This window comes from Oreochromis aureus, linkage group 8 (genome assembly GCF_013358895.1).
Source record: "Oreochromis aureus strain Israel breed Guangdong linkage group 8, ZZ_aureus, whole genome shotgun sequence".
NCBI lineage: Eukaryota > Metazoa > Chordata > Actinopteri > Cichliformes > Cichlidae > Oreochromis > Oreochromis aureus.
The window spans coordinates 16423244-16436828 of record NC_052949.1 but is presented as its reverse complement, the minus strand read 5'-3'; the positions used below and the strand labels follow the sequence as shown (position 1 = coordinate 16436828).

The 13585-nt window shown below is 38.9% G+C and overlaps 2 protein-coding genes across 5 annotated transcripts in view; both read left to right on the top strand.

Moving 5' to 3' along the window:
- The window catches only part of slc4a1b (solute carrier family 4 member 1b (Diego blood group)), a 30303-nt gene extending 25200 nt beyond the window's left edge, over positions 1–5103 (top strand). For all 4 annotated transcript variants that reach the window (XM_039616862.1, XM_039616861.1, XM_031751651.2 and 1 more), the window contains 11 exons: positions 411–615; positions 760–963; positions 1050–1198; positions 1328–1522; positions 1978–2226; positions 2362–2451; positions 2953–3119; positions 3217–3458; positions 3582–3751; positions 4125–4298; positions 4391–5103. In XM_039616862.1, coding sequence (XP_039472796.1) covers positions 411–615; positions 760–963; positions 1050–1198; positions 1328–1522; positions 1978–2226; positions 2362–2451; positions 2953–3119; positions 3217–3458; positions 3582–3751; positions 4125–4298; positions 4391–4471 — 1926 coding nt within the window. In that variant the 3' untranslated portion in view covers positions 4472–5103. The remainder of the gene's footprint in view (positions 1–410; positions 616–759; positions 964–1049; positions 1199–1327; positions 1523–1977; positions 2227–2361; positions 2452–2952; positions 3120–3216; positions 3459–3581; positions 3752–4124; positions 4299–4390) is intronic.
- Positions 5104–5603: 500 nt separating this feature from the next.
- LOC116329612 (nucleolar transcription factor 1-like) lies at positions 5604–13413 on the top strand. The gene is made up of 15 exons (XM_031751659.2): positions 5604–5912; positions 6025–6200; positions 6406–6483; positions 8620–8775; positions 8868–8932; positions 9042–9149; positions 9653–9791; positions 9919–9960; positions 10050–10118; positions 11105–11160; positions 11262–11451; positions 11556–11603; positions 11701–11772; positions 12058–12126; positions 12224–13413. The coding sequence occupies exons 1-15, from the start codon at positions 5879–5881 to the stop codon at positions 12272–12274; spliced, it is 1353 nt and encodes a 450-aa protein (XP_031607519.1). The 5' UTR covers positions 5604–5878; the 3' UTR covers positions 12275–13413.
- Positions 13414–13585: the final 172 nt, after the last annotated feature.

Here is a 13585-nt window from a genome sequence, read left to right as displayed (position 1 = left end):
CTCTAAAGCAATTTCATTCCAATCTGTTTGTTTTTTTTGTTGCAACTGTAATAGGCAATTACCAATGGTATCATTTTTCAGGAAATGTATTACTCCGTCACATCAAAGGACATCGACCATTATCTTTTTTTCTGTAATTATACCGAGGCACATCCAGAGGCAATTGCTGTATCTTGGTTTAGATTGTTTCCACTGCCCCCATGTGGCAAAAGGAGTTATTGCAGGTTTCAAGACCAAGTTCAAAATGCAATTTAAATGAGCCAAAGTTAAATAAAGTTAATTGAACAAAGGTTTTAATATTTTTTCTATTTATTGATCATCACATAAAAATATTAGATTAACTGTTTCTAATGAAAAATTAATTCTGCAATCTTCAGATTTCATATCTGTCTCTGCTCAATCTGTGCTAGGTGTTTAATCAGACAGCGCTTCAGGCAAAGAGTGCTCGAGAGCTGATCAACGCTGTGTCCAAGTTCATGGACTGCAGCATCGTGATCCCACCCACCGAGATCAAGAGTGAGGCGATGCTCAGCTCAGTCATCAACTTTCAGAAGAAACTGCTACAGGACAAACTGCAAAGCTATGACCTCGTCAACAACGCCAAAGTTTGCAGTGGTGAGTCCTATGCATTTACCATGTTGGCTGACATTTTGAAAAATAAGATAAACACATTATTTGTTCAGCAGCTTTTAGTTTCTTATTTGGATAACTATTTGGGATCTGATAGTGGATTAAGCTCAGATTTCACATTTTCCCCAGATTCGATCGTTTCTGGACCTTCTATTGAAGATCCCCTTTCTCGTACTGGTCGACCGTTTGGGGGGATGATTCGAGACATAAAAAGGCGCTACCAGTACTACAAGAGTGACATCACCGATGCTCTAAACGCACAGGTCCTTGCTGCCATCATTTTCATCTACTTTGCTGCCCTGTCTCCTGCCATCACATTTGGAGGCCTCCTAGGTGTGTATGACTGTGGTACCTTTTTTTGTCTTCTGTTTTTGGTATTTTTGGAGATCTTATAAATGCTTTTTTATCTTTGCCTGTAGCTTATAAGGTGGACAACATGATGGGTGTGCCAGAGCTCCTCATTTCCACCAGCATTCAGGGAATTATATTCTGCTTTGTTGCCGCGCAGCCCGTGCTAGTTATTGGGTTTTCTGGTCCTCTGTTGGTGTTTGAGGAGGCCTTCTATGCAGTGAGTTAAAAAGCCTTTTTATTAAGCCTAACAAACATTACAACTCCATTATTGTATTTTTTTAATTCAATTAATATTTTTTCATTCATAAATACTAAATTTAAATCATCATTCATTTCCATCATTCAGTTCTGCAAGTCCCAGGGCATTGAGTATATTGTTGGGAGAGTTTGGGTGGGAGCATGGCTGGTCGTCATTGTGGTGATCATTGTGGCCCTTGAGGGCAGCTTCCTGGTTCGCTTCATTTCACGATTCACCCAGGAAATCTTCTCCATCCTCATCTCCCTCATCTTCATCTATGAAACTTTTGCCAAACTCGGGAGGGTAAACAATCTTTACACACACACACACACACACACACACACACACACACACACACACACACACACACACACACACACACACACACACACACACACCAATCAGCCACAATTTTAAAACTTCAAGCCAAATATTGCACAAGTTACTCTCATTCCACAAAAATAGCTCTGACCTACTGGGGCAAAGAAACAAGACCTCTGGGGACCCTATGGTGTCTGGGTGTTTGGCATCAGGTCCTTTTGGTCTTATTGGTTGTAGGCCTAGAGTATTGGATTTAACACATGACTTTTTACATCATTGGTGCAGTGCTGTTCAACTGATCTTTCAGTGGTTTTATTTATTGTGGCTAATAAGTGTGTGTCATATGTCGTAATAAAATCTGAAACATTTCTCATCTGCGATTTATTTGTTGAACATAAGCCGTCATTTTCACCTATGCTCTTCTAACTTTTCTTTAGATCTTCAAGGCGCATCCACTGATTCTAAATTACGAACACGTGAATGCAAGTGCCGAGTATCCCTGGCACCCAAAGGTCGAAGAGATTGTCACGTATGACAATGCTACCGGCAACAAAACTCTAATTGTCAACACCATCAAGCCACCTTACCCCAACACAGCCCTGCTCTCTATGTGCCTCATGATGGGCTGTTTCTTTATTGCTTACTTCCTGCGTCAGTTCAAGAACGGGACATTCCTTCCTGGAAAGGTGAGCTCATGCCCAGAAGGTTTCACTCCATTTATGAGGTCACCTTTACTTTAAAATAATAGGATTAAAAGAAACCAAATTAAATCAAATTAAATTCAAATAGTAGATTTGATGTCGGTGATGTGTGTTTAACAGGTCAGGCGTTTGATCGGTGACTTCGGTGTTCCTATTGCCATTGTCCTCATGACTCTTGTGGACTACAACGTTCAGGATACATACACTCAGGTTAGCGTGTGATTCCAAACTACAAAGGCACACTCATAAACATGAAGCAATAATTGAAATTCAACTAAATATATGAAAATCAAAGGTTTATTTGTTCAAATGATTCATCTTTAAGGACAATAAGCTTGGTATAAACTCAATGTTTACCAATTAACTAAATTTAATTTGACCAGATTTCATTAAATTTAACATTTACATTGTAACAAAATTACATGGAAAATTTAAAGTGGATTTAGGAAGCAGCTAGAACCCTTCACTTTTTATACATGTTACTGTGTAACAGATTTCTTTGTAAATGCATAGAAATTGCCATTTTTACACTAAATGCAGCATCCTAAAAACACATAATCGTGTCTGTCATCACTTCCAAAGAGATCAATGGCCAGTGTAAAAAAGAATAATTGCATGAAGACATACTTATTTGAATTTGGGCATCGGAATGTTTCTTGAAGACACATTTCTATCTGCTTGGATTGAAAATGTTGCCTTTTTTCTTTACAGAAACTAATCGTTCCCAAAGGTCTGACAGTGTCCAATCCTGAAAAAAGAGGCTGGCTCATCAATCCTTTCGGAGAGCACAAACCTTTCCCTGTGTGGCTGATGTTTGCTTCCTGCATCCCAGCCGTGCTTGTGTTTATTCTCATCTTTCTAGAGTCTCAGATCACAACGTGAGTCATCATAGCTCTTATGAGCTGACACAAACCATAGAAAAAGTGACAATTCATGACTTTAATGAGCGTCTCCCTTCTTTATGGCTCTAAACAGTCTGATAGTGAGTAAACCTGAGAGGAAGATGGTCAAAGGCTCCGGGTTTCACTTTGACTTGCTGGTTTTAGTTGGCATGGGAGGCCTCAGCGCAATATTCGGCGTGCCGTGGCTCAGTGCTGCCACAGTGCGGTCTGTCACACATGCCAACGCTCTCACTGTCATGAGCAAAGGACCAAAACCGGTGATAGAGAAAGTGATGGAGCAGAGAATAAGCGGCATTGTGGTGGCCTTGCTTGTTGGTAGGTGCTGTCTAATCACCCAATCCTGACTACAAAAGCATTGCTAGACTTATACTTTGCATTTAAACTGATGTGTGTGTACACTGTCCTTTATTATTTATCTGAATGCATGCTTGTATCAAGGTCTGTCAGTTCTCATGGAGCCCATCCTAAAGATGATTCCCATGGCAGCCTTGTTTGGGATCTTCCTCTACATGGGAATCACGTCATTAAACGGCATCCAGCTGTGGGATCGTATCCAACTTCTTTTCATCCCAAAGAAATACCATCCTAATGAACCCTATGCTACCAGAGTAAGCATCTCATCACTGCATGATACATGAGGTCCATGGTGCTAGCATAAGCGGGGCAAACAGGTCTCTCATGGGGAAAATAATGAAGCTATGGTCTTGCAAGACTAAACACAATGAGATGTTACTGTGTTACCTATTATATTTATTAATTTTTACCCAGCTTGAGACTGGAGTGATAAAATCATGTTCTGTGTAAAACTGCTGGGAGGTATTTGCCAGATACACATTTATAGACCTAAGGCTATTTCTATGATTTCAGTTTTATTATGCTTTTAATTTGTCCTTGAACTCAGCATGTGTTGGCAGGTTTCCAAAGCTACTTAAAATCGTCAGTTACTTGTGTTTGGCTGACGTCTTTCTGTCTTGGTTACAGGTGAGCACAGGACGGATGCACCTGTACACGGCCATCCAGATTGTGTGTCTAGGAGTTTTGTGGCTTGTGAAGTCCAGTCAGATGTCTCTGGCGCTTCCCTTCGTTCTCATCCTCACCATTCCTCTGCGCATGTTTATGACCGGGCATCTCTTCACCGTACTGGAAATGAAATGCGTAAGCTGAACGCTGTGGAAAGTTCAGAACTTTTTAGATGGTATATGTGTTGCAATGTGTTTAAAACGGTTCTTTCTGTGCTTGTGTTTCAGTTGGATGCTGATGATGCCAAAGTGACATTTGAGGAGGAGCCTGGGAAGGACGTGTACTGTGAATCTCAGATGCCATTGTAGATGTTTTCCATGACAGACTTTTTTAATGAATGGATATTTATTTTATAAGTGGCTTAAGTTTTTCGTCTTAGCACAAAAATACTTTAAATGTTGGGAGTTTTTCACATACCTGTAAAACTGTTAAAGCCAACTGTTAAACTGTAAATTTAGCTGTCGTAAACTATCACTCAGGTAAATCATTTGCATAACTGAACCTGGAAATATTCTCATTTACGTGCTTTTACAAAAAGGAGAAAAAAAGGATGTGCATTTCTGTTCTATTTCTATTTCAATTCTACATGTGCCTTTTGTCCAGAAGCAGAGAGCTCGAAAGCTGAGTGTAAAATTGTAGGTATAAAAGCCATAAAAGTTTGTTCTTTCCAAGCAACTGCACACTGAATGTAATAAATGGATGCTTAAGTTATTATTTAAAAGATAAAATCTGTATGAATATTGTGTAATATATTATGATAAATGATGTGTATATACTGTAGCTGAAATGATAGAAGAGCTTATGCTGGAAAGAAAAAAGGACAACACAAGTGTGTGGCAATACGAGGAGAGATATAATATTGTGTATAAAGTAATTATATTGTGTGTTGGGCTTTCTTCTTTTCATATCTATGTAATTAAAAAACTATCTTCTGTAAAAACTCTTCTTTCATTTTTACTAAGTGTTATTAACTTTTGCTGGAGATAGTTCTTTTTAGATCCGAATGAAAAATTTGTCCGAGACACCAGAAAAGGAGGCATCGCCAAATCTCCAAGTACTGCTGTGTATTAATATTTATTTATATTACTGTTAACGACTCGGGTTTCGGAAATGGGATGTTTAATTGTGTTTTGGATAGCTGTAGCGGAAGGAGACAACCCCAATTCAAGAAAATCAGAACATTGTATAAAATGTAAATAAAAACAGAATGTTATTAGTGGCACTAAGAAGAAAACTGCTGAAAGAACATTTTGTGGTTTATTTGATTCATAAGCTACAAAATTTTTTAGGGTAACTGTAATTTTTTGTGATCGTATACAATGACAAAAAAAAAAAGTTCCCATTAATTTAGAGTCTGATCAACAAGCTACCAGTTGGTGGCAGTGATGCGCCAATTATTCGTGAAGACGACGACGAAGAAGGGCGGGAATCCCGTAGAAGAAGAAGAATGTCACTTTTCATTGGCTAGTTGACACGCGTTTACTTCCTGCCCAACAGAGCAGCGTGTGTTTTACGCGGTGTTGTTTCGTACTGTTGGTTGAGCAGCAGCAGTCAGTAATAATTTTTTTTAACTTAAGCCAGCCCAGCCCGATAGCTTAGCGAACTAGCTAACTTTGCCACGCAGAATAACGTGGTTTAGTTTAAATCTCTGAGCAGTTTGTGTGCAGCCGGTACATCCAAGGACTTGTGTGAATGAAACAAGCTCTGTTTGAAACATGAGCCTCGCTGGAAAGAATGCAGAAGAGTCTGGTGGGTATACGCAGTTTTCTTCCCAACATGAGCGTGCCTTTGCAAGCTCACATCTCGTTAATGGCAGTTGGATCCTTTGTCGTGGTTGACCGTGCTTTCTGTACCTGTGCAGGATGGTGCAAGAAAAACCTCCAGAAACTTCTCGCTGCAATGAAAGCCAACGTGCTGGATGAGAAGAAAGATCTCAGTTATACCCATGGAGAGAGAACTCTAGACTGGGAGAAAGTGGCCTTCCCTCCTTTTTCTCCGGAGGAATGCAAACAAAAGTGGAAAGAGGTTATTCAGAAGGTGGGTCAAATTTTAACTTTGAAGTAGTAAGTTAACTTGCATTTACTAGTTCAGTGTCCCTAACTATTCTTTAGCAAATGTTTAATAATGAAGTGAGACTGAAGATTTTAAATCTTCAGTCTCACTTCATTATTGCGTGTTTCACTGCTAAGAGCCAGACTTGAGCAAATATATGATTTAAATTGTTGTTTGTCTTGTTTCTCAGATGCGAAAGCTTCGCAGCCTCACGGAGCTCATTGTGGAAGCAGAAAGTGTCCTTTCTGATCCACTCAATAACACAAAGGTAAGCAGAGAATCATAACAATTTCCATACCTCCCGTTTGTGAATAAAGAATGACCTATGGAAAGTTGCCTTTTAAATGTCACGTGAATCGCTTTATTTACCAAAAAAAAAAAAAAAAATGCATCAAAAGAGCCTCCTCAGTCTTAAGCAGAACCAATCCAAAAGTTCCCACTGGTGTGCTGTTCCTGGAGTTGTGGTATGTGACGTTGCTATATCCGTTATCCACCGGGTCAGGTTGGACTGCATCCTGCTACTCTACAATAGACCTATACTATATTGTCAAAAGTATTCACTTACTCATCTAAAGCATTGAATTCAGGTGTTCTAATCACAGCCACAGGTGTATAAAACCAAGCACCTAGGCATGCATATTGCTTCTACAAACAACAACAAAAAAATAGGTTGCTTTAAAGCTCTTAGTGAATTCCAGTGTGGGCTGTGGTAGGATGCCACCTGTCCAACAAGTGCAGTTGTGAAATTTTCTCACGACTTTCTGCAGAGTCACTCTCTAGATATCCCCAAACTTGTTTTGGCCTTCAGTTTAGATCAAAAGCAGTGCGTAGAGAGCTTCGAGGAGTGCATCTGATGGATGAGTCTGGGTTTGGCGTTCAGTGTGGGGTTGTTCTCCAGCCCCTAATCTCAGGGACAGAACAGTTTAAGGCTTTAGTATACCAAAGCAATTTGCACAATTTCATGGTCCCAACTTTTTAGGAACAGTTTGGCCCCTAACTGTTCCAAAAAAAGACTGCCCACCAGTGCACAAAGCAAGGTCCATGGACATGGCTGAGCTTGGATGGTCTGACCTCAACCGGATAAAACGCTTTTGAGATGAATTCGAGCGGGGACTGTGAGCCAGTCCCTCTCCTCCTCCATAGTGTCGAAAAATGCACTTCTGGAAGAATGGTCAAAAATTTCCATAAACACTCCTAAAGCTTCTTCCCAGAAGAGTTGAAGCTGTTATAGCTGCAAGCTGCAGGGTAAATATTAAATTCTGTTCAAGTTTGAAATAAAGCCAAACTGGCCAGATATGCAGCAGCAGCTTGTGCTGTTTTTTTGTTTTTGTTTGTTTTCTCAGTGACCACTTTCCATTTACATGCACACTCATATCAGTAGTTTACAGCTACTTAAATCACTGACATAAATCAGAGGATTTTCCTCATTAACTTAATTTAAGAAAACATTGCAATATTATTGAAATGCAGTCTATCCAATCCCAACATATTTGATTAATCACCCTGGCTAGATGGCTACGTGAACCATCCTGTAGCTGTTAATAATAATAATAATAATGGATTGGATTTCATATAGCGCTTTTCAAGGCACCCAAAGCACTTTACAATGCCACTATACATTCACACACTGGTGGAGGCAAGCTACAGTTGTAGCCACAGCTGCCCTGGGGCACACTGACAGAGGCGAGGCTGCCATATCGCGCCATCGGCCCCTCTGGCCAACACCAGTAGGCGGTAGGGTAAAGTGTCTTGCCCAAGGACACAACGACCAGGATAGAGAGCCCGGGGATCGAACCGGCGACCTTCCGGTTGCAGATACGCTTCCCAACCTCCTGAGCCACGGTCGCCCTGTTCTGCCGAAGACTAACTTGGCCATGAGCTGCAGCATGAACAGCCATGTATGAGGACACTTAATCAGGCACTTAATGAAGGGCATTTCACTAAGCAAATAATGGAATTTCAACAGTTTTGTTTTGTTTGTTTTTTTAATTTAAGTACTTTTTTGTGCTATTTTGTCAAAGGTACAAATGGGCAGTTTGTTTTTGTTTTTGAAGAACAAATTTATGGCTCATTACTTGGAATAAAATCAGATCTCAGGCGAACAAACGTATGATACAGAATTTGAACAGGATATTGTTTCAGCCAAATAGACCATTTGTACCATTTCATTTTTTACCTAGTAAAGGATAACTATTATGGTTGAAATGTTTTCACAGCAAGCCAAATATGTGTACTGCAGAACAGCAGCTGACTGTTATAGCATCGGCACATGCCACGGCTCTGGAGCAGCCTGTCCTTGGCCACATGGATCACACACTGCTGTTCAGATGCATAGCATTAAATGTGTATGCCTTTGTTGGTTGTACTTGCCCTCTACTGAGTATTCACAGTTCTGAAAAATTAGCTCCATCCAGAGTACCCGAAGAGACCCATGCCCGTAAATACCTGGTATTACAAGGAAGTCTTTTCCAAGATTAAGAAGAAGAATCCAGGGATAAGCTGTGCAGGTTTGATGAAAATCGCAAGCAATGAGTTCAGTCTGCTCCCCGATGATAAGAAGGTAAAGTATATTAGGGGCTGTCACTACAACACTGCTTGTTCCCATCGTCAGAAAAGCTCACATTTTAAGTCATGAATTATTTCCTTTTTCAGGCATTTTATCTGGAGAAATACAGGAATGCATATAAAGAATTCACTAATAAGAGGGTGGAGTTAAGGTAAAAGACAAACATACGTTCCCAGCAGTGTATGTGTGGAATTGGCCCAGTAGGCTGCCTGTACAAGAAGAAGGGAGAAAAAAGCCAAACAAATGTTTTTGTCTTTCAGGGAAAAATATGGCAAATCCCCTCAGAAGGGTAAAAGGAAGAAGGTGGTCCCTGAAAGCAGCAGTGAGTCAGATGAGGATTTTGAGGGTCTGCCTGTCAAGCCACCTATGTAAGCCATACATACACACACTTGGCTTGGCAACTGTCATGTTCATTTTATTTATAGCCTATGGCACATTTAATCAGTTCTGTCCATTACATAAGCTGCCTTTTATAGGTTAAAAGTTTTGATATGTGTATTGGTTTCTGCAACACTGGCCCTTTATTTACTTGGTATCCATACCAGAAATTGCTGTATTGCATAGCTCTGGTTTTCTATTCAAATGTTATGTTTGCGTTTAGTGCGTATGTTCAGCGTATTAAGAATAAAGATTATACATGCGCACAGTAATGGTGCATTATATTTATGACATTATTTTGTTGTTGTTGTTCTAAGTGTTGAGTTTTTTTGAACAAATGTGCTGGAAAACTGCATTTCTGACTGCCTGTGTGATTGTGCGGCCTGTGTTTAATGCTAACTTTGATTTAATGTAGTTTAAAATCACATCTAGTCTTTTGTGAAGAGGCTACTGAGCATGTTTGTTTGTTTGTTTTCTGTGTGTATATCTGTAGAAGTGGCTACAATTTATTCTGCAAAGAGCTGATTGGTAGTATGGGTGTCCCAACAAGAGCCTACATAAAAGAGTGGTCCCAGAGGTGGAGAAATTTAGGTGAAAAGGAGAGAAAAGCCTACAACACACGCTCCAAAGAGGTATGGCAGCATAAATAACTTTTTATATTTTGTGATGTAAAACAAAGTTTTGAAATCAAGATTATCTTGTTGGGTTATGTTAATAATGTTTTGAAGCAGAGTTGAACATGTAGTTCATTCATTTCAGCTGAAGATGCGGTATGAAAGTGAGATGTATAAGTATCTAATGGTAAGTTCTAAGATCATAGTTGCAGCATTGCTAACAAATCTCACGGGCTTTGTATGAATGCTGACTTTATGTTGTATTCTCATTTTCAGAGTTTAGATGAGGAGAAGCGGAACAAGGTCCTCCGTAAGACAAAGATCAGTATGCCTACGAAGCGGAAGGTGAGAAGACTGTTCATTGCAAGTAAATGGAAAATGAGTTTAATCTGGAAGGGCGTTTGGACCTCATGCTTTGTTCTTTATTATAAATAATAACAAATGTACAGACATGTGCAAAAGTGTTGGTTCCTTTCCACTGGCAAGAAAAAGCAAAAGAACAAAGTTAACTCTGAAATAAAAATGCCTTTAAAAAAACTATAAAGACAGACAATACGAACCAGAGTGTTACACAAAGGTCTTACCTCTTTTAATTCAGGTGTTTCCAATTTGTGAAATTTCTTGCCTCTGAGATATTCCACATCAAGTGTAAGTCGTTTTACTGCAAAGTTGAAGCGTTTAGAAACCAGCTGTAACTGTAGCCAATCAGTGAACCTTTTCACCCTGGATTACTGAATGTCATTTAGTTTTAATCGTTATTTAAGCATCTAAATTCTTTTAGTTTTTGTCAAGTAAATATTATATGATTATCAGAGACTGAATCTGCAAAAGTTAATTCAGTTGACTGAAATACAATGTGTAAAAGTTTCATGTTCTTTGCCAGTGAGAGGTCCTCCACATGGTTTAAAAAGCACCATAGTTTCCCTAACATCCAATGCAACATGTCTGTATTTCTACTCTTCTCTTCCTCTCAAATGTTGACAGTTTTCATGTTTTCATGAGAAACTGGGGGACAAGAGAGCTAGCTAAGTATGGCTTGGTCCTGTGTTCAGCACTGATGCAAGAATATTCGTGGTTCAAATCCACTACCAGAGTGAAGGAATGACACATTGTCCTGTTAAGGTGCCAACACTTTTTGCCACTTTTGTACAATTCATTTAACACAACAAACATTTTTCTTTGATACTTCAGAGGAATTTGGAATTTGTCACCTTTTCAGCTATCTGTTGGCAATTGCCTCTAGGAGTTTTCTGTTTTCTGAGCTCTCTTTTCATTCATGTAAGTATTAACTGCGTGGCATTGAAATCAACACGTTTGTTATAAATCTGCAGATTTTCAAAAGGAAAACTAAGGAGAAAATGCCCGGCGAGCCCAAGATGCCATCCACGTGAGCATAGTCGTCAAACTCACTCACCTTCAAGGATTCATTTTAACTCGACAAATGAAATCCTGAAAGACAAATGTTTTTCATTTTATTTATTTTTATAGGTCTGTCAATGTGGCTTTCTGCCAAGATCAGATGAAAATTCTAAAAGAAAAAATCCCAAAGGCAAAAGACCGCTTTGCTGCGGCCAACAAAAAATGGCATTTACTCTCCATAAAGGACAAGTCCCGGTACCAATTAAAAGTAGATGAAAAGCTGAGGAAATACTCCATCGAGCTGCAGGATTGGTTTAAGGTAGGAAAATATTTATTTATAATTTTAATTTTTTTTTTAAGTGTTAATTAGTATTTTAATTTTCCCACTTGTGGGGTTTTTTTTGTTTGTTTTGTTTTTTAAAGACACTGACTCCAGATGAGCAGAATGAGTATCGCAAACAGAACCCTCGTGTGAGTACCTCAAAATTCAGTCTCCTGTTTTTGTCCTTTGTTTTTCTAATATAATAACATTTTGTCATTTCTGATGTTTTCTTAACCGTTGTTGCAGAAATTAAAATATCTTGAGGACACATTACCGAAATATTCCGACAAGGACGAGCTATTTTTGAAGCAGCCGTCAGTAAGTCTGAATATTTATACAACAAGCACCAAGTAATACACCCACATGTTCAAGTTCATGCTCGTGATATGAATGTAGTGAAGTTATTCACAGGGTTTACTTATGACTCACATTTTTACATAATGCCTAAAGAGCTTCCGGTAAATGACGGAGAAGTCAATGTAATATAGCAATGTATATTCAGGGGGAAAGAGAATAAGTGATTATGGGAATAATATAATTTGTATGATGAGGAAAATGTTCTTTAAGCTGCACTCTTCTAATATTTTTTTGTATGTCACGCAGGACTCAGAAGACGAAATCATTGAGAGCAGCAGTGATGATGAAGATGACAACATACTGGACTTTGATGAGGTTTGTGAAATATTAGACTTTTTTTAATAATAAGGAATATGAAGAAAAAAATTTATTCAGTCCATCTAAATATGAAATCTCCCCCGTTAATCTGCAGGATGACTACGAGGAAGAGGAAGAAGATGACATAATGTTTGACATGTATTAATTGGTGATGAGATGGACAGCTGAAAAACCAAATGCAGAAAATTCAGATGCTGCTCTGGATTTGAAGAGAGGGAGAAGCCCTCGAGTGGGTGACATAAACCTCACAACCTCACATTCTTCACCATCTAAGGGTTTGGTCCGACATCCACACTGAAGCAAGATGGTTTATATTCACATGGACGCTGAAGCGATGCTTGAAATTTTAATCTGTCTGTGTTGTGGATCATTTTTTGCAAGTTAATGCATTCAAATGATGAAACTCACAAAACACACTGGGGTCTATTCAGATTCCTTACAGAAGGAAGTTTTGCTAGTTTGCAGCCTTCTTGGCAACGCCTCCTGGCAGTTACGTGTCCAATTATTTAACTTTACTCTCAGTGAACACTGGGGAGTAAAAACACCATTTATATCCTCGATCCATAAATTTCATTTATTTATTTTATTTTATTTTTTTACTGGTTATTCAGTGTTGTGTAGGCACTGGAGCCTATCCCAGATAGCATAGGGTAAAAGTTGGAGTACACTTTATGAATGTTGCCTGTCTATGATGGGGCTAATACAGATGTATTCACACCGACTGCCAGTTTAAAATCACTAGTTCACCTACCATGTGTGTCGTGGACTGTGAGAGGAATCTGGAGGTGATCCTTGCTGAACACGGAGGAGTCAAGCCTAAACATTCTTGCTGTGATGTACTGTGCCAACCACTGGGCCACTGAGCTGTTTTGTGTCTCTAAATGTATAGTCTGATTAAAAACAGCTTAAATTGTTTTAATAACTTTTTTTTTTCTTCACCCGTGGAAGTTCTGGTACAACTTCCACCTTTTTTTCCAGTTACGTACTGATTTTTCCTGCAGGTTTGAATTCAGGATTCACAGAGTCCCAAATCTGTGTCTCGTGTAATGTCTGGTCTGTTTTATAGTCCATTTGAATGCTGTTTATGCTGCACACAAAGGTGGTGCTGAAACAAAGATAAATATACTGACTGCACCTATATTTCCCTGTTTTTGTAATGTGATGATATGTGTCATGTGGTTTCATAGAGAAAGCATTGTGAATTGGGGTGGCTAGATCCCTACAAAAGAAATGTGGGACAAAAACAAACAATTAAATTTGCAAAGTTAATAAAATAAGAATAAATGGAAGCTGAAGTTGTTGTTTTTTTAATTATTAATATTATGTTCTTGATAGCCTGTATTTGCCTGTATCCTGTTAATCCAGCAGTTATACTGTCTGGTAACAATATTTTGATTTCAGTCGGGATAGATCCATAGGTTGGTCTTAGTAAAATGAAAACAGGCTTATCTTCATT